This window comes from Vigna angularis, chromosome 11 (assembly GCF_016808095.1).
Source record: "Vigna angularis cultivar LongXiaoDou No.4 chromosome 11, ASM1680809v1, whole genome shotgun sequence".
NCBI classification, from domain to species: Eukaryota; Viridiplantae; Streptophyta; class Magnoliopsida; order Fabales; family Fabaceae; genus Vigna; species Vigna angularis.
This window is the reverse complement of record NC_068980.1, coordinates 9,326,443-9,347,581: the sequence shown is the minus strand read 5'-3', so window position 1 is coordinate 9,347,581 and position 21,139 is coordinate 9,326,443. Positions and strand designations below refer to the sequence as shown.

The window sequence follows — 21,139 nt, the reverse complement described above, 5'->3', positions numbered from 1 at the left end:
ACATATAAATATCCTAAATATCCCTAATTTACAATACATGATGCGGATATTATCTAAACTAATTAGGACAATTTTCTTCCTAAATATCTGCCAAGAACAACTTGGTCTGCATTGGTTGTTCAGACCACGGACACTGTTTCTAGAAAACCACACCACATCCCACAAATATTCTACAAAACAAGTGCAAGAGACAAGAGAAAACACCATGAGACGGCAGATACAAAGAAATCCACTTCGATCTCCACAAAGCACAAACGTTGTCCCCACAAGCAGAATCTATATATATACACAAACATCGAAAACAGTCTCTGTATCTCTGAGAATCCGAAAGCAAAGGAAGAAAAAGGGTCTGTGATAATGGCAGAAAAGGAAGGAGGGGTTGTAAAGAAGGGGCACGAGGAGGGTCTGAAACTTGCTGCTTCACTGCTGCAAGAGTTCGAGCTTCCAGAGGGGCTTCTGCCTCTGGAAGATGTGATCGAAGTAGGGCACGTGAAGGGCACGGGATACATGTGGATCGTGCAGAAGAAGAAGGTTGAGCACGAGTTCAAGAAGATAAAGAAGTTGGTGAGCTATGACAGTGAGATAACAGGGTACGTTTCGAAGAAGAAGATAAAGAAACTGAAGGGTGTGAAGGCGAAAGAGCTTATGCTATGGCCTCCTGTGAGTGAGATCACAGTGGATGACCCTCCGACAGGGAAGATCCACTTCAAGAGTCTCGCTGGTATCACCAAGACTTTCCCTGTTGAAGCTTTTGCTGCTGGCCAGTGACATCCATCTCCATATCTATATTGCTTTGCATCCGACCATCCAATAACAAATAATACCTTCCTTTCTCGATCTATACTATCTTTCATGTAACATGTCCCAAGCTCATCATCATATCTATCTCATGTTTTTCTTCATCAACTTTTGCTAAATGATACTCCATACACGTTCTCTTACCATAAAGGACTCTTATTTATATATATATATTATAGAATTGTTGAAAACTTTGAAAGAATTAAATATATTTTTTAATTTTATAATTTTTATGCAAAATTAAAACTCGTCCAAATTTTAATATATTTAGTTTCCAAATTTTAAAAATAACAGATATATTTATTATATTATATTCCAATTAAGTTAAACTTTTTTTTATTAAATAATGTTGATATTTGAGTTATTTTTATCATTTAAAAAATTTTAATTTAAATGTATGTATGAAATATTTTTTATACGTAAAAGAATTTAACGTCTTTAAATTAAAAAGATTATATACATTAATTTTTAATTTTTAATTTTTAAATTTAAAAAAAATTCAAGATAAAGATAAATTTCAAATTTTATATCTAAATTTAGAAATTATAAATATATTTAATTCTTACCAAAGATATTTTTTACCTTTGGAATGAATGAGTTATTCATATAAAAATTTGACTCTACTTTTCATATAAAATTTTAAAATTGAATGACTATGAATCTTTATTTTTCTTTTATAACACTTTTTTTTATTCAATGTAATATTTTTTACTCATCTTTAAATTTCTAACCAAAAATATATTAAAACTCTTTTTAATATATCAAAATCCAATGCAGTTTGAAGAACAAAATAGTTTATACAATCCAAATTCTCCAAATTCTAGACTGGGTCTCTCTTATCCTATTTCTAGTTTTTCTTTTGTTTAAACACTTCGGAAGTTCCCAGGCTTTTTCCCAGTTAAATTTCCGTTTTATTAGAATTTTTTCAATTTAGTAATAGGAAATGCTAATTTAAGTTAATTGAGTCTCTGCCACTAAATTCACGAGGTTAAGTTTTTGATAAGGTGAAAGATTAACGTGGCAAGTTTTTTAAATATGTCATTAAGCTCTATGTGGAATTTAAAAACATTTTAACATTTTGATTAAAAAATTAAAAAAAAAAAGTCATATTCCATTACCGTCAAGCACCACCCAGAAATCCTCTTCGTGTCCATCATCCAGACCCTTAATTCAGCAATAGCTTTCATTCCTGCACATTACACAATGATAACCATCATCAGAGAACCCAATCGTGTCTCAGAACCATCATCATCTTTCTCGTGCACCATCAACCTGCAATCAAGTAACCCCAAAATCAAAATCGTGACTCCCCCATATTCGCTTTATTTCATCTCCTTCCATCCAGCACCGCGAGGGCAAATCGCCACTATGGCCAACGTAACCAGCGCTCAAGCTCTTCGCGCCGCAACCGAACTCATTATCATTTATTTTCTTCTCCATTAAACCATTTGAAACCTGTAAAGAGAAAACAGAATCACAATTTTGAAAACCCCCAAATTAGCCACGAACCCTAAATCGCGCTGGACACAAAATGCGAGACTTTTGAATCTCTATGGAACCTACGAAACGCCATCATCTCTAATCGTAGGAACCCCAAATCCACTTCATTGGACCAATTCGATCAAGCATTGCCAACGCAGCTGAAGTTTCAGCTTTGAATCACATCAAGTTATATCTTTTAGGTGAACTCTCTCCACTCGCCACTCCCCAAAATAAACAACCTTCTTTCCAATTTAATCAAACCAATCAAAGCCCTTCTCAATCTTCTTCCTCTGATTCTTGCCTCTCCTTCGATCACTACCTCACTGAGCTTCTCTACCCTCAAATTCAATTACCCCTTTTCGAATTCGACTCCAAACCCCAAATAATCGACCTCGACACCCCCAAACCCCTCACATCGCTTCACAAGAAAACGACGATGGTGAACTGGAGGTGAATTATTTTCGGGAGATGTCGTTAACGCCTTTAACTCTAATCTCGAACCTAATTTGATTTTACTAAACCCTAATCTTGTGGTGCTTAATTTCATGAAAACCAAATTTCATGATGAACATTAGGGTTGAAGATGATGAAAGATAAGGTTGAAGATGATGAGCCCTAATTTGGGTTTCAATTTTCAAATTTTTTTTAATTATATATTCCACGTATACAGCGTAGGGAATGCCACGTTTAAAAAATAGGTCACGTCAACGTCCTAGCTCATAAAAAAACTTAACCCCGTAATTTAACGACAATGACCCAATTGACTCAAGTTTTCATTTTTAGGACTAGATTGGCAAAATCGATAAGACGGGATCTAACTGGCAAGTTTTCATTTTTAGGACTAGATTGGCAAAATCGATAAGACGGGATCTAACTGGAAAAAACCCACATAAATAGGGACTTTCGAAAGAGTTTAACCTTTTCTTTTCATTGAATCATTTCTCACATTTATTATTTTTTCTTTTTTTTTTCTCTTTCATCGTTCGGCAGATTTTCTTTCTTCTTTTATATCTTTTACTGCGTATCCCTTATATATATTTTTCTCTTTCTTATTTTACGTTTTTTTATCTCCCTTCCTTCTCTTCCATCTATGTGATTTATATTTATCTTTGTCTTAAATTTTTAAGGATTAACTAAGTTTTATTGGTCAAGTTTTTTTATTTGCCTTTAGCTTTTAGTAACTCTTTCTAAGAAAATTATTAGGAAGTTTAGAATCACTAATTATTTATGGTTTCTACTAAATTTTTATTGATATGTAATTGATTTTTTTTAGTTTACCAAAAACAACTAGGTCATATAGACTAAATATGTCCTTTATAGGATTAACATCATCTAATAATTTTTTTTCTCTTTAAAAATGTACACAAAAAGTCAAAATAAAACAAAATGTGAATTGGTAAATCGGATACAAATTTTGGTTCCTATTTTCGTTAGCTTTGTTTGATGTGAGACTCATTTTGTTCGAATGTTCAATGTAGTCTCAACGGCACATCACCAATCAGTAAATTACACAATTATTAGCTGACGTGGGTAGGACTAGAGTTGACTAAGAATGGTCACGCCAATAAGGGCTTGACATGTGACAACCCCTTTCTTCACCCAAAAATTAGGGTTTCATATTTGCATCTACAAATTGGGGGAAAGCTTGCTCTAGTGTGGTGGAGAAGCTTGCAGAGAGGCATTGGTTCAACAGTTGAAGATGATTGCGTGATTCGGCTTTGCGTTTCTGTGATTTGAGTTTTGCTCGACAGAAGTTGGTGGCTTTTCACCGTTGCAGCGTGAATCGCGCTTCTGGTTTGAAGGAGATTTCTGATTCTGTGGATTTTGATCTTCTGTGTTTCAGGTTGATGGTGATTGGTGGAGAATGAAAAAGCTTCACAATGACATTGCTCAAAGACGCGAGGAATTCACGATTCGGTTTTGTAACCGAGACAAAAAATCCTTAAATTAAATAATTATTTTAATTCAAATTAAACCTAGGACCGTGATTGTAAAAATAATCAAATTAAAAAACTTTTATCACAACGATGCTACAAATAACTAAGGCCATAAGTCTGGTATGATTTTAAATAATTATTTAATTTTTGAAAAACAGAATAACCAAATATGCTAGGATTGTATACCATTCATTTTTGTAATTGAAAAGAAAACAATACACATGAAAATAAATCATAATGAAAAATGGATACAAATTAAAATGACTTCAAAAAAAATCTTAGAGCCAACATTTAGTAGCAAATAAAACTAATTAGACAATATATATATATATATATATATATATATATATATATATATATATATATATATATATATATATATATATATATATATATATATACGGCAGAAAAAACCACACATACCTAAAAAAACAAAGACCACAAATGAAATCAATAAAGAAAGATAACCAATGAACTCAAAGCTATAAAAACAGAAACTGAAATGAAAATAAAAAAAAAGACGAAAATAAAAAAAAAAATAAAGAACTGTAAACAATACTCAAACCTAAAAAAAGAGGGACAAAAACTAAAACAATTACAAATCAAAAACAGAAAATTAGGAATAAAAAGAAATCAGTACAGGAAACCAAGATAAAAATGACACAATCTAAACAATCTTAAATGAAAACGAAAAAAAAAAGTCAATGTTCAAAGAAAAAAACATTTCAATCACTAAATAATCGAAACAAAAAAAAAAGAAAAATAGAGATGGAGACCTCCATGCAAACCTCACAAGATCGAGACAGGGTAGAAGAGAATATGATAAGACGAAGTAACAAAAAAGACAGTGTGAGAGTAGAGTAAAAGAAACATAAGAGTGGTAGGGTTTAGTTTTTTTTAACATGCAACTAGGGTTTTAGAATAAAAATAAAATGTTTTGGGAAAATAAAGAGAAAGATTTTGAGATTGTACATCTGGTAACAAGAGAGGATGTAACATGTATTGATTTAAAACAATAATAGTGTTTTTATGTTAAAAACTACTTAAACAGATAAAAAAAATTGAATTTTGAAATGGGAAGTTGAGAAGTGTGGTTAAGATCATGTGTTTTGTTTTTGCTATTTCTATTTGTGTTTAATGTATTGTTTTTTTTTATGTATATTCAAATGAAACCATTGTTATTAATAATCTATTTATACGATATATTATATTTTGATTATATGAAATGCTTAACATATCATAATACATAACTCTTATTTTAATTTTATAAAAGCCTTTATAATTTTTTTTTAAAAAAAGTAGAAGAATAGAAACAATATTTACAAAAGAAAAATTAAATTGTAAATATTGTTAAATCAATTTGGTTTTATTAAATTTGAGAATATATACACTTCAATATTCAACTTTATAATGATGAAGATATTTTTTTTTCTCATTTAGTCCCGATTACTTGAAACTAATTTAAATTTTTCCTTTAATCATATTGATGAAATTGGAAGTATAAATTGGATTTCTTTTAATAAACACTTGGACGGCAGGAATCCATATACACTTAGTGGATCCGAGTACTTTAAATATTAACTATTTAATTATCTAATTAATTGCATATATATTTTTATTAACTATTAAATAAAAATGTTTATTACGCATTTATTACCTATACGTACGCGCGTATACTATACATGAATTAAATAAGTAGCAAACAATAGCTTTTATGGTAGTCATAGAATTAATGAAGTATATATGCACTTATTTAATGGTTGATAAACTGAAAATTGAAAGTATTTGAAGTAGAGTAAAGATTTTCTTACACACCTAAATATTTAATATTTATTTAACACTACTCTTATTTACTTTTTATTTTCTTATTTCTTAAAATAATACAAAAATTTACATTTTTTTTGACAATTTTATTTTTATAGTATACGTGAAATGAATGTAAAAGTTTTTTAATATATACATACATTTTGTCCTCGTATAGTCTCACCAACTCCACTGTCATTTAATGTGTAAACCGTTTTGCAGTGTTGGCATGCTACTGAATTATAACTATTGTGGCATATAATTATGGATGTTAAAAAATTGCTATTTTGTGCAAATTTAGGATAAACTGTGATTCAGAAAGATTAGTTGAGCTTTTTTAGAGTTAATCTATATCAAACCAATTTAACTAAGATTAAAATGATTTAGATTAGGACATTAATTGTTTTAAGCAAATAATTTAAATAATGTTTTAAAATTTTATTCTCATTTAAAACTTTTAAGTTAAATTCTATCATTAATAATTTTACATTTTTTATATCACCGGTTTTCCGGATTCCCCGAAAAGAGGAGAAAATATTCCTTTAAATAATTATCAATTATTGTAATAATATTTCAACAAACTAATTAACAAGGCAGACAAAATAGTTTGTCATAGCATGCAATAATTTTCTCAAGTTCTTACATGTGTTACCGTACGTGGAAGTACCTTAATTACAATGATTAATGTCGGAAATCATGTTTTGAAAAAAGCCCTAAAAATTACGGTATTATACCACTACTAAAAAAATCGACATTTAAATCCCTAGTTAATAGTTACAACCTACATTAACTACTCTGCAACTGACATTGAAATTTAAACACTAGTAAATTATGACAAAAATTCTTAAAGTTTCATCCAATTTCTAGTGATTTTTCTCAACTCCTACACTTACACTTTGGCTCCTTATTTATTTATTTATATATATATATTCCACTTCACTCTTATTATTCTCATTTGTTTGAAAATATTGCATTGCACACTCTTAAAAGAAAAACCTTCTATAAACATTAAAAATCAAAGATCAACTGCATACAAAACATTGCAAAAAATGTTAGCGTGATTTAGTCTTGAAACATTGAAGAACTAAATAATGTTTTACAGACGAAACTGTTTCTCACATACAAGCAGTTTCGAGACAGCATATTTTTCCTCGGAATAACAGCCATTGACAGTTTCTTTTCCTTGTTTGAGGTGTTCTAAATCTAAAACAATAATATGTTTAGTGTGACATTTTAACATTTCACGAAACCTGGTGCAATAAAATGAAGGACACGGAAGGGAGAGGCATAGCACTTTCCGGGCAAAGATATACATATATGATTTCAAAATGGTATCTAAAATCTATCTGAGGTTTTCCTGCCTGAAAAATTGGTTTATATCACAGGGAAAGCTGGAATTCCTAGTTTGAACAAAACATTGGTGCATTGTTGGAGCACCTTCTTCAATATTGCTGTGGTTTCTGGTTGCAGCTGAATGCAAATAATGAATTCTTCTAATATCTAGAGACTATTACTTCTCTTTATTGATTCCTCTAATAACTCATGTGTTGGCTGGATCATCTCCCTCACCTTTTCTCCATTTTTATAAATTTTAAAGGTTGGAACACTTCTTATGTTCTCAGCTTTTGCTATTGCAATACACTCCTCTGCGTCCACCTTCAATTAAAATTTAAAGAAAATCAGAAAAATATGGCAATTATGTTAGGAAGTACAAAGAAAACACTTATTTGTGTACCTTAATAAATTTAACAGAGGGATATCTAACACACAAGGTGTTTATAAATGGAGATATTTCCTCACATAGTTTGTTTGGTGCCTCTTTGAAATAAACTACTGAAACACCTGAAAATTCAGACTTTTGTTAAAAAGTTACCAATGAAGCAAGAAAAATGCAGAGTCAAAATATTTGGATGGTTACCAGCAGAAGCAATTGCAGCTTTAAATTTGTCCAATGCTGAGATTTCTTCAACTTCAACTCCAAACTTGGTACCGTATACCACTAGCCGAGATTTTTCTAATGCTAGCTGAGCCCGACGAAGAGACTCAGCAACTTCATTGTCATTAGGAAGCTCGCGTTTTAAGGCTTGATAATCTTTAAGAACATCTGCCCATCTTTCAAGCTGCAACATGATCATGCATCTTTAAAAATGACAATGAATCAACTTCAGATAACAAAACAGCAATGAGCACACACAAAGACACACAACATGAACAGTACCAGTGGATTCACCTTTGAATTTGATGCAGCCCTTCGGAAAAGAGCCTTGGTGTAATTTGGTTGAATGTTAAGAGCTTGGTTGCAGTCTTGAACGGATTGTTCCCACAGTCCAAGTTTAGACCAACAAATTGCCCTATTGCAATATAGAACATAGTTGGAGTTGTCATACTTGAGGCCCTCTCCATAAGCAGAACAAGCTTCAGAAAACTTGCCAGAGCTGAAAAGATCATTGCCCCTTGAACGAGCCCTTGCCACCATTCTCACAACGTTTACAATCCTACCAACTTCAACATTACTGTAATCCAAAGTGCTAGCCTTTTCGGCTGCCACAACAGCATTCTCAAACCTGCAACAATCCATTATTCATTTCTCACTCAAAGGCTTTATTTAGCTTTGGGTTTCAAGTCTAAGGTGTTTAGTGTTTACCTCCCCAATGCCATCTCAACCTGAGCAGACACAAAAGGCACATAGGCTTCACCAACCATACCAAAGAACTTTGTTTGAGAATATGCTGCAGGACAGCCTTCCAACTTGGGAATATTCAAGAGACTGGATTCAGCATCCTCAAGTTGATGCAGTTTTAAATAAGCTTCTGCCTTGCAAGCCACAATCTGAAAGCAACAGTCCAACGAGTTAGCCCAAAACGAATTGTCATAAACCAACTATCCTAAGAGCTTAAAACTACCAAGCAAAGATTCGAGAATGATTTTATACTTGATCATAGAGATTCAAATACCATACCACAAACAAGAGCCGGTTTGACTCTGTTCTCAATTTTCCATTTTAAAAACTGTCTTCTAAAATAACTTCACAGTGCTTACTGATCAATCTCTCATCCCAAATCTATAAGGTTTAAAGTTGCTAGTAATAAAACAAGTGTTTTATAGACCAAAAACAAGAAACACCTTGGACATCTTTTCTCATCTTCCTTTTTTTTCACCTTGTACCACACCCTCCACTAGCTACATGAGCGACCAAGTTTAGTTGCATTTTGAAAACTAGAAACAGAGTTTGGAATCAGAAACCAATCACAACTTGACTATCATAAAACTTTATGCTATTAAAAGACAAAACGAGATTAATTTTATGAGACTTCTCCGACATAATACAATAGACCATGGTAAAATCAGAAATTCATATTACCTGAGGCGAAAAATCTGCTCCAACAGCAATAGCAGCCTCTGATTCCCTGAGCACCCTCTTCCAATCACCAAATTTCCGCGAATCCGCACATCTATTCAAATGCTTCTCCAACAACAACAGCTTATGCTCCTCAGACTGATCCTCTTGAATCCCTGACAGACATAAATGGCGCCGGGAATTCTCAACCTGCCCAAACCTAAACCATTTCCAATTTCAATGTCAACAAAACCAAACTCAAATTCAAATTAAAAATTTCATCTCATCTCATTACATTCATGAATTACCTTAAACAAAGAGAGGCAAGCCTCTTGTGCGCTCTAGCATAAGCAGGGTCCAATTTCACAGCCTCGTGGCACTCCCTGACGGCCTCCCCCAGCCTCCCCAGAGCCGTGAGTGCCGCTGAACGGTTGCTCCGGCACGCCGCGTTCCCAGGTGAGATAGCCACAGCACGATCGTACAATGCCAGCGCCTCCAAAAAGTTCCCGCTTCTGTACAGCTCGTTCCCTACCCTCTTCAACTCCTCAGGATCGGACCCTCCGAGCGCACGCTTCACCGTGAGTGGCGACGCGGCCGTGGGCACAGCCACTGGAACGGGATAGGCGCCGGAGCCACCACGCATTATGCTGCCACGGCCGTAGTTCACAGTGCCCGAGCCGAGAACGTCAGTCCGGTTCGGTCCACGGGAGGGCAGGACCGGTTTGAGGATCTTCCCTGAGGGGCAGATGTTCCCACTCGGAAGCAGCGAGGAGCCGCCGCCAGAGTAGATTAACGGAGCTCCAGCCGATACTGATCTCCGGTGACCAGGACGGGAAGGCTGGGCAGACGGATCGAGACGTTTGGATTGGAGAGTTGTATTTTGTTGTTGCAGAGTGTTGGACATTGTTGTTGTGGTTTTATGTTTGTGTGTGTTTTGTTTGTTTTAAGGTTGTTTTTTTGTTATATAGGAGATTGCAAAGGGTTGAAGAGAATGGTTGTTGTTAGGTTACAGGAATGGAATGTAATGTGTTTGGTTTGGTTGGGAGTGGAGAGAAGAGAGTTTGAGAGCAATACTGTAAATGGTAAACAGTATGAGGTTCCAGTTTTTTTCTTCTTTGAGGATCAACTTTCCTTCTTTGTCATTATTTAACTTTCTCTTTCTACTCTCTAGATTCTCTCACCATTTTCTTTCAACCATGCAAACTGTTTTTCTTTTTACCCTGAGATATTTATATTTATTATTTTTATTATCACTTTATGAATTTATTCTTTTCATAAATTACCGTCAAAGCATATGTTAAAGTACTAAAATAAATATTGTTCTTCATAATAGGTTATACTAAACAGTATTAAAATCTCTTCAATAACATATTTTTGTTATTATAGTAATTGTTTTTATTGAGAAGGGTATTCTGATACTTTCCAAACACATTGAAAAACTTATGTAGTATACACATGTATACTTATTGTTGTAACATTTTCAAAATAATTAAGGAAAGTGAACAAAAGAAATAAAAGAGAGAATCATAAAGTTTTAATTGAACTTTGCTCCTTATTTTTTTATGACCAACTACGCAAATTAAATATAGATAAATAAATGGGAAAATAAATTACTTCTAAGTAACTATGAGTAGAAATTAATAGTAAAAATATTGAATAATTTAATCATTCTGTATTTTACAAACTTTTACTGGGATAATATTTTCTTATAATTGGTTCTAATATTAAAAATTTAATTTCACAGAAAGTTAACACTCAATTGAGAACGTTTTATATAAATGATTGTGTTAGAAACAGTTCATTAACTGTGTTTAAAAAGGATGTACAGTTAGTTACTTACAAATATAATATCTATTAACTCAGTTTAAGCATACAAAGAACATAAAATTATATTTAATCCCAAATATGATGACAATTACTTAAAGGTCTTTCACACACACATATACATATATATATATATATATATATATATATATATTATCTTACTATATCACTTTAACTTTAATGTCATTCGATTATTATTATATATATACATATGAAATTTTTTTCATAATTTATTTGTAAGAAAATAAAAAATAATAATTTATGAATTAAAATTTATTTCTGCACTAGTTGGAAAAAAAATTAAAAAAGTTACATGTAAAAATAAATATTTTTAAGAATTACTTTGTATAACTAAGTTATGTTTTTAGAAACTTGAAAATAAGTTCCTTCAAACACGTTCACATTATGATTCCAACAATTAATTTTTTTCACATTACTATGTGAATGTTTGATTATATTTTCTACTATTTCTAATTAACACATATAATTTGAAGAAGAATATCATTTTTATTAAACTACTTTTAGTTTATATATACTTATTTTTATTTACTATCATTTATTAACGTTTTTAACTTTATTACTGCTTTTATTATATAACATTTGTAGTGTCAAATAAAAAACACTAGTTTTCAATGTATCTTCCAAATACACTAAAGTACTTTTTATTTGGTGATGCATGTCTATAATCAAATTAATCATTGGAGACATTTTAAAGAACATGATATTTTTCTTAAATCTCTGTTCACATATGTTCACATAATGAAAAGAAAAATTTATCTGAGCCTCAGGTGATGTTTTTTTTCTCTGTATGTTTGTTTTAATTCTTTCTTACCATATTTTACATCCACATTAATTGTGCTCTAAAATTTTTAATTTATATTGTCTTAGTTCAATTTTTTAATTATTGTTTTATTTTTAACAAAGAAATTACTTTTAAAAAATATTACTAAAGCCCTGAATTTTATTTTTAAATTAAATTACTTTTTTCTAAAATATATAATAGAGGTTATGATTAAAATCATGACTTAGAAAAATCAAATTAAAATGTTGTGCTTAGTTGTGTAACTTTAAGAAATAAAAAATTAAGAATTCATGCTAATGACTAAAGAAAGGAATTTAGTTTAAAATTCAATTTTAACAACAATAAAATATATATATATATATATATATATATATATATATATATAAGAAAAGAAAGGAAGAAATTAAATTATATTGATGTACCTTTTACTAAATACAACATTATTTAATATCTTTTAATTAGTTTTTGTGTTTTCAAAATCATATAATGTTGTATTTAGTAGAAGATATATGGATATAATTTAATTTCCTCCTTTCTAATATATATATATATATATATATATATATATATATATATATATATATATATATATATATATATATATATATAATATTAATCTAAAAGTATTTAATGCACAATTTTTAGTATATCATTATTTTTATTAAGTATTAATAATATTTTATATCTTTAATCTTAATTATATAAATTATAATTTAAAAGTTAAATCAATAAAATTTACTTTTTGATTTTCATACATATCTCAAATATAATTATTTACAATTTGTTAAGATGAGAGTTCGTCCACTTGATTCTCATGCATATTTCAAATTCATATGGATGTCAAAATCAAATCACAATTATACTCAAATCTTATCTATAGAGACTTTAAGCTTGTGATCACTCATTAAGTTTTAAATCATTGAATCCTGAACAAGTGAAATCATATATTAATTTCAAGAGTTTAAATTACTAATGAACCAAGTTCTATTCCTAGATACAAACATGTATTAGGTGTTCAATTTCACTTATAGATTCAAGTCATATTTTTCAATACATCAAGAATCACAAATCAAGCATGGAATCAATTCACATCAAGCATTAAACATGAAAATTGAATACTAACATGAATTAGAAAAACATATATTAACAACACAAAATTACACAAGAATTCCATGTTTTACAACTAATCTCAACAAATAAGAATAACTCTCTATGGTGAAAAACTTAGGGTTCTACAAATTGAAGAGATACGGAATAAATGGAAAGATGCAACCCATATGCCAAGATTCTTGACAATTGTTTCATGCTCCAGTTATGCATCCTCTTTGCATCAACACCTTCAATTCATAGTTCTTTTTCTTCAATCCCAAAAAGGGAAAAACCACCATGGACGAGGAAACCCAATAAGGATAAGGAGAGCTTCTCAACATTCTAAACAACCTCTAAGAGTCTTGCCTAAGCACTCTAGGTGATTCTATTTATATAAAAATGAGGAATCCCCCTAAAATCTCTCGAAAACATTATTAAATACCCACTTTTGTGTATCAAAGCTGACAAACTAGCTTAACGGCTTCATTTTCACCTCCTAAAAATAATGTTCCTTGACTTAACTTCCTGGGCAAGCTAAATTTTTGTCTATAGTGACTCGAATATTACAGGTTTGAGCTGTCATTTTTGTCCAGCGAGTTAGTATGGTGCCTAATGGTAATTTTATGGTCGTTCGAGGGTGGTTTATGGCAATTTAACCCTACAAGTGAATCTTTTCTTAATAGTTGAATGCGATTCTAATATACGTGGAATGAGTATTTGTTTAAAAATAATTTTTTCTTTTCTAATCATGTTTTCTTGAGTTCCGATTTGTTTTCCTCTACTAAAATTGTTTTATATTTCTTTATTTCACAAATTCAAAGAGAATCAAAGATAAAACAAACATATTCTAACTAAAACACAAGAAAACATAAAAACACACTAAACTTTTGAAAACAAAACAAAATAAAAGTTATGAAATTTATTCATGAAAGTATATATATAAAAACACAAACTATATTTTTATATAAAGTTTGGATTTAAATATATACATGCGTATTGTATGTATTTGTATTTTTTAAATTATCTCGAAATGGAGAAGAGAGATTAAAACCATTTATGCCTTTGGGTGAACTGTATTTAGTTCATAAGTTCAATATAATAGAAGAAGAAAAAAAGTGTTAAATATCCACGTCTTAAAAAATGTTATTAAATGTGTTATGAAACATAATATATATATATATATATATATATATATATATATATATATATATATATATATATATATATATATATATATGACTACCTATACATTATGATCTAATACACCATGTTATCTAATTTTAATTATTATGATTAATATGGTATGATGTGAAAATTTGAAAACATGATAAAACAAAAAAGTTATCTTACAGTTTGATTATCCAATAATATAATTTATTGAAACATTAAAAAGTAGACTATGACAAATAAAATATAATTAAAATTTTGATAATATAAAATAGTATCGTAATATTTTTAAATATAAATCCAATTATATTTCATAAAGAATATTATAATTGAAATATAGAACTATATTTATTCACAGGTAAAAAATTATATTAATCATTGCATGGTTATAAAAGTCTCGAGTTAGCTCCTAAACTTATAGACATAGCTTCTAAGTTTACTTCTGAGTTTACGTTTCTAGACATGATTTTCGAGTTAACTTGGAAGTAAACTCGTTTTCTACGTAAATTCGGTAGAATCGACTGTGAAATCGTTTTTTTGTGTAAACTCGATCACACTCCATTCAGGCTTCATCTGCGTTCAGTTTGTGATAGCCGTCATGTCTGTTTCGCGCTCTCATCGCACCTACTATACGTCGCGCATACTGATCTCACCTCCTTCCCACTGCATCACTCACTGTTGAGTGAAGTTATTTTTTTTTTTAACAAAGTAGTGAGCTTAGCACTGTTTTGGTTTGTAATAGGTAAAAGAAATTGTTTTTCTAAACAATAAAACATAAGTGCTTGCCACTGTTACAATTTTTTTTTATTATATATTTAATGAAATGCATCAAAATTATTGTCAATAATCCAAGTATTTATGTTTTACAATATTTATTTTTATGAACAATATATCTATAAATTTTATTTATTTAAAGTTATATAATTTTATTGACTTATTTGAATTAAGATATTGTTTATATAATCTTTTTCCATCTGAAATAAACTCTTACAAATTTATGAGTTGAGTCTACCAGTGGAGTTTACATAAACTCTCGAGTTTGATAACCTTGATAATATATTAATTATTTTTTCATTAAAATATACTATAATAAGTAAAAATATATACTATAATAATTAATTTTATTATTACCATTGTTGTATTTTGTAAAACAAGATGAAAGTAAAAAAAATTATCAGTATTTCAGAAACATATATAGATGAATATAAAAAAAAACTTACTTTCAAATGGATGATGATATTCATCCCACTTTTCTGCATAAAAATAAGAAAAATGAAGTTTGTCTTTAATTAACCAGACAACCCCTGTTGACCACATTATATGTTAAATTGTGCATGAAGTGGGTATAATAATATTAATATAATCATATCATAATTAAGAATAGGAAGAGAAAGATTATCTTCTCATTTTTGTTACATTTATAAAGTGATAAAAAAAATATCAAAGTCACAGTTATCATAAAATAATAATATTTGAAAAGCATATTCTAAATTGATAAATTCGTCACTAGTAGATTCATAATAGAATAGATAAAATAGAACAATAAAATATTTTAAAGATATACATGATGTACACAAATGAACATGTTTCAGTCCTTAGAATTGTAATATTATATAAATGTAAAATATTAAAAAGATATAAAAAATGTAAAATAAATAATTTAAAAGGGTTATATGTAACTGATTTAAATAAAATACTGATAAATAATAAACTAAAATAATTCACTTTCAGATATACCAATAATTATGAAGAATGGTGTGATGATAGTTTAGTACAAAATGTGAAGGGAGAAAGGTTATAGTTGCATGATGAATTGGTGATTGAAGGTTGAAGGAGTGAATATGAATGCAATTAAAAGTGATTATTGTGAATTAACGAGATTTGAGGGAAGAGTGGGTTTGGCATAAAAGTGAAGTGATATAAATGAAGTTAGTATATGAAAGGAGTAAAGTGGAAAGTGAAGAATAAAAAAGAGAGAAGTATGTTGTGGGTGAAGACCAGACAGGGTGGCAGATGGACATGTGCAGTGCCAGCTGGGTCCATCATATTCCCTCCAACAAACCAGACACTCTGTGGGACCCACTTTCACCATAATAAAAACAGTCACATTTCTGTGTGAATCAAATTCATATTAATGTTATATTTTCAGTTATTTTCACAAACTAATCTATATTTTATGCATATTTTATTTATTTCTATTATCAAATTAATATTAATAACAGTAAAGTGGAATTAGGAAAGGATTATAGGAAAGTGGGATTGATGTTGAAACTTTGATCAGAAACATACTTTTAAGGATCAATGGCTCCATTACATAGTATCCTTATGTTTATTGTCTTCTTGTCCCGGTATCTCTCCATTCCCATTATGACTTTTGCTACCTTCTTTTCTTTAGTTAGAAAAAGAATATTGCCCAAAATATTTAACTGTTTTTTTCATCTATAAATTTTGGTTAAACCTTAACAAGACTATACATGTCATTTCATTTGTTTATTTTGTGTCAACATGGTCATGAATTTGTTTTGTTATTTGGGGATAGGTTTTGTTCTTTTTACTAGTGGCCACCATCATCACACTTGCCCTAAGAAGTGGATCACATTACCCTATATCACCCTACTAGGGTATTTATCTATCGGAAAAAGATTCCCTGTAAAAATTTAAACATTGGATCAAGAGAGAAAAGAAAACAGCATTCTCTCTTCACAACATTATCTTAAACTCACTTTATCAGACAAAGGTAACTTCTTTTGAAAGAAGGAAGGAATTTTTCCAATCCACCCTAGCCTGCTGAAAAAGAATCTCAAATAAATTGATTTCACTGTCTATGTTAAACTTTATCACAGCAAGAATCACAACCCAACTTGCAGAACTACATAAACTAGAACTATTAGGACTCCAAAATCTATGCCCCATTTGGATTATGTTTTCATAAATTCAGTAATCATAGCTTTTTAGTTTTTCTTTTTCCAAACTAAAATACTACCTCCTCCAACTCAACTTCCACTTCCAAAAAAATTTCTTCTAACATCTTATATCAGCAAACTTTGAGATTTTTCTTTTTCTTAAATGCAAACATTTTTTTATTAATTTTCTCATTTTTTATTGCTCTTAATCCTGATGTGAAGCAATATAAATAGGTAAATTTGGATAACATCAAACAGTGAACTACTTCAACACAATTCTTATAAGAGAAACATGTCTAGTTTCCACTTAACTTTCTCAATGTTTGGCACCTGGGGTCTCTTTTAACCTTATTATGAAGGCTCGTGTACTTTAACTTTAAATGAACACTGAAATTAAAGACTCGTGCATATAGACAAAATTCATGTTAGCAATTATTCTAAGCTACTCGCAAGCATATGACATACCTTATCACTTTCTCTTCTTTTCTTTCTTTCCTATTTTTACTCCCTCCCTAATCCAAACAAACAAACCTTAATGATAATTGACACCATGTTAAAAAATTATAAATAAAAAAAAAATTAGCAAAAAATAAATAAAGAATGAAATGCAAATATATTCTACATAAATAGCAATTAATAAAAACTAATAAGTTAACGAAAATAAAATAAAAAGTATGAATACATTTTTAATTACTATAAGCCTATGTTACTTCATGTATTAATATGTTATAGTTTATATGGAAGTTTCAAACAATATTCATTTACCATGGTGATGCAATATCCAAATAGTCATTATGTACTCAGAGTGAATATAAACTTTTTATGTGTTCATCAATGAGACTTTGAATAGCTCTAAATTTAGTGGATGGAGCATATTCATGCCAAATAGTTGTTACGACTGTGACAGTAGGGATTGCTTTTTCTCTTTTTGAATGGTGAGAAATGAAAGAACATTTCCATATACTAATCCATATTTTTATTTACAACTGAACCCCACAGTTTAGATGATCAAAACTAGCCCCCATATGTATATTCCATCAAAAATCAAAATTGGTTTAACAAACTGTACAAAAGAATGAACTTTCTGAAATGTACATATATACTGACTCAAGAAGTCACAGGTCTGGAGCAATTGAGTCGAACTTGACCTTGAAGTCCTGTCAAAACATCAAGATTAGACATTTTCAACATGACTCTGGCAAAGTCCATGCGAAAAGTTGATCCATCATCTGAAGCATAAGCAGAGACCAATTTAGCAGTTTTATCCTCAGCCATCAGTTGCTGATCAGCAAAAAGTAGTCCTCTTCCTCTTAGCAGACTTTGGTAGTAGTGAGTGTCAAATGTTGAACCTGATGACACTGAAGTTGACAATGCTTGCATGTATGACATCCCTGATTTAGACTGAACATCACTGCTCATAGGCTTTGAAGTCATAAACTCATCTTTATTGGTGTTGGTGTTTGAATTGTTTGGACAATTTAGCCTCATCTGACGAAGGAAATCAGGAGGTATACTAGGATCTGGTTGTCTTGTGTCCTGAAAGTTGTATAACCTTTGCAGAATGAAATCACAACCAATTTTTCCAATGTTGTGTCCTCCTTCAAAGCATCATCAATCAAATCAAGACATCCCATTAGTCATATTCCATTCATGGATGACAATAAACAAACTATATTTAAGATGAAACAAAATGTAGAGCAACTACCAAGAAGGCTGACAGTTTCTCTTGCATTAAATCCTCTGAGATTAAAGAGATGCAATGTGCGTGTAACATTATCATCTGGTCTGGGAATCTGAGCAGTTGCTTCTTCGAAAAACGATTGATGGTTGTCTCTTCTTCCCGTTAAAACTGGATAGAATGGCCCACCAGCCTACCATGGCCATGTGTAAAAAAGATATCATATGTGCAATGATGTTGGACTTCTAACAAGAGTAGTACATGCATCAAAAGTGGTATTTTCAAAGACTTTACTACCTCAAATCATGATATCATTATTAAGGACATAAAAATGCATTGTTTATCTGATAAAATATAACATGTAAACACATGATTGACCAAGCACAAGGGTGACATAAAGAGAGACAAAACAAATGAATTAAGACAAACTTGCAATTAAAGTCCAAACTCTAGGTGGTCACGCAGGATATACTCTCCCTAGTCAATTGTAAACAATGAAATATGTACCAGAAGAACAGAATCCCTTGCTGCAAGAGAAACTATATCAGCACAAGACACAACACCAGGACACGCTTGCTCCACCTCCTCCTTTATCAAGTCAATCTTGTCAAAACCTCTCAGTGTCTGATTTGGCACAGCCTGCTTCTCCACCGAACTGTTACTATTACCATCGTTCTCATCCAACAGCAACGAAGCATCACATCCCTGATTCATCAACACCCCAAATGCAACATAGTCCAAAAAGAAATTGAATGAAGAATACAAAACTGTTTAGAATGTCATCCAATAAAAAATAACACGTATGCTAAGATTATTAGCCATTATACTAATTATTTTCATAATCCTATCTAACTAATTTCTTATTTACCCACAAAAAGATGTTAAACATCAAAATTAGACTGCACAAAGAAAAAGTGAAAATCAATTATCTACAAAGGCACAATATCATGATCAAAATTTAGATTGTCACTATTCTGAGTACAAATTGCAGCATTTAAATGGTACATAAATAACATTTAGATTGAGCACACAAATAACACAGGGTCCCGAGACGTCCTAGAGCACCGGATTTATGTACAGCATATTGCGCAAACACTAAGGTACAGAACCTCTCAACTTAGAAAAAGGAATCAAGAAAAACCCAATCAATCAAGAAAGAGTCATTTGAACTAGCATAGCAAAGACTCCAAATTCAAAGTCTTGGGAACAAGAATCAGAAAAAAATAAATAAATAAATAAAGCACCCCATACAGAAAGTGCAAAACTTTATCAAAAAACAAGAAACCCCATAAAGAAAAGAAGGACCTGGATGAAGCAATCGTGGAAGAAGAGACGAAGCAGGGCAGGAGCAACGTCCCTGTGGTCGAAGTAAATGCGCGTGAGCGCTGAACGGACAATGCCCTCGGCTTGGGGACACGTGTCCTTGTAGAAATCATATTCAAGATTGGAGCCGTCTCGGATCCTTTGGTTGAATTGGAATGTGTTGGCAAGCTTCACGGAGAAGGAAGAAGAATCAGAGAAAGAAGCAGCAGAAGATGAAGAAGGAGTGGTTTGGATTTGGGTTTCGCCTCGACGGCTTCTGAGAGAGAGGAGAACAGGGACGAAGAGTGCGACAACGATCCAGAGGTTGATGATGCAGCTTCGCATTTTTGGTGGTTGTTTCTGCAAAACCTTTGGTGCAAGAAGAAGAAGAAGAAGAAGAAGAAGAAAGTGCCGGTAGGGTAGTTATTTTAGTTGCTAGCTGTCGCACTCATTTAACTGGATACGTAATTATTGCTGTGTTGTTATAAAGGGATATTGCAGCAAGCATTTGGGCTTTCTCGGACTTCGGTCAAGGCCTAAGGGATTTTCTATCTGCACCCCCATAAAATCTATTAATCTCAAATATAAATTTTTAATTACTCAAAAAGAAAACAAGTTTAAAAAATTAGTTCGGTTTGGATCAAAGTTTTTTTTATATATTGATGAGCTTTATTTCTCAATTGACATTAATTGGAATTTTTTCATCAACTTTGTTTTCTTGGTTGATAACAAATACACATTTCTTTTATTTATCAATGAATATTATTTTGAGTTAATGTCATACAGGTTAGTTTTCGTCAATATTGATCAATCATAATGTATGTCAAAAGTATTTATCAACCAATATTAATTAGTATTTTTTTTAATAAACATGGGCAATATTATTTAAGCCATTGTCAGTTGGAACTTTTATGAAAGGTATTTTTCAACTTATATAAGTTAAACTTTTCTAGTTGGCATTGAAATTAATTATTTTCTAATTGATATTTTTAGAATTAATTATTTGTTAAATTATGT

At 30.8% G+C, this 21,139-nt stretch overlaps 3 protein-coding genes across 3 annotated transcripts; 1 reads left to right on the top strand and 2 right to left on the bottom strand.

Annotated features, from left to right (window-relative positions):
• The first annotated feature begins 228 nt into the window (after positions 1-228).
• Positions 229-881, top strand: LOC108332836 (uncharacterized). Its single transcript, XM_017568138.2, has one exon. The coding sequence runs from the start codon at positions 358-360 to the stop codon at positions 766-768; it is 411 nt and encodes a 136-aa protein (XP_017423627.1). The 5' UTR covers positions 229-357; the 3' UTR covers positions 769-881.
• A 6,215-nt stretch (positions 882-7,096) lies between these two features.
• On the bottom strand, positions 7,097-10,489 carry LOC108333138 (inactive TPR repeat-containing thioredoxin TTL3). Its single transcript, XM_017568484.2, has 7 exons — positions 9,666-10,489; positions 9,382-9,577; positions 8,665-8,849; positions 8,251-8,584; positions 7,939-8,140; positions 7,756-7,862; positions 7,097-7,676 (listed from the first exon to the last, which is right to left on the bottom strand). The coding sequence occupies exons 1-7, from the start codon at positions 10,259-10,261 to the stop codon at positions 7,521-7,523; spliced, it is 1,776 nt and encodes a 591-aa protein (XP_017423973.1). The 5' UTR covers positions 10,262-10,489; the 3' UTR covers positions 7,097-7,520.
• A 7,581-nt stretch (positions 10,490-18,070) lies between these two features.
• On the bottom strand, positions 18,071-20,562 carry LOC108333420 (putative Peroxidase 48). The gene is made up of 4 exons (XM_017568852.2): positions 20,126-20,562; positions 19,328-19,525; positions 18,848-19,013; positions 18,071-18,740 (listed from the first exon to the last, which is right to left on the bottom strand). Exons 1-4 carry the CDS (start codon positions 20,465-20,467, stop codon positions 18,250-18,252), a joined length of 1,197 nt encoding a protein of 398 aa, XP_017424341.1. The 5' UTR covers positions 20,468-20,562; the 3' UTR covers positions 18,071-18,249.
• Between the last annotated feature and the right edge of the window lie 577 nt (positions 20,563-21,139).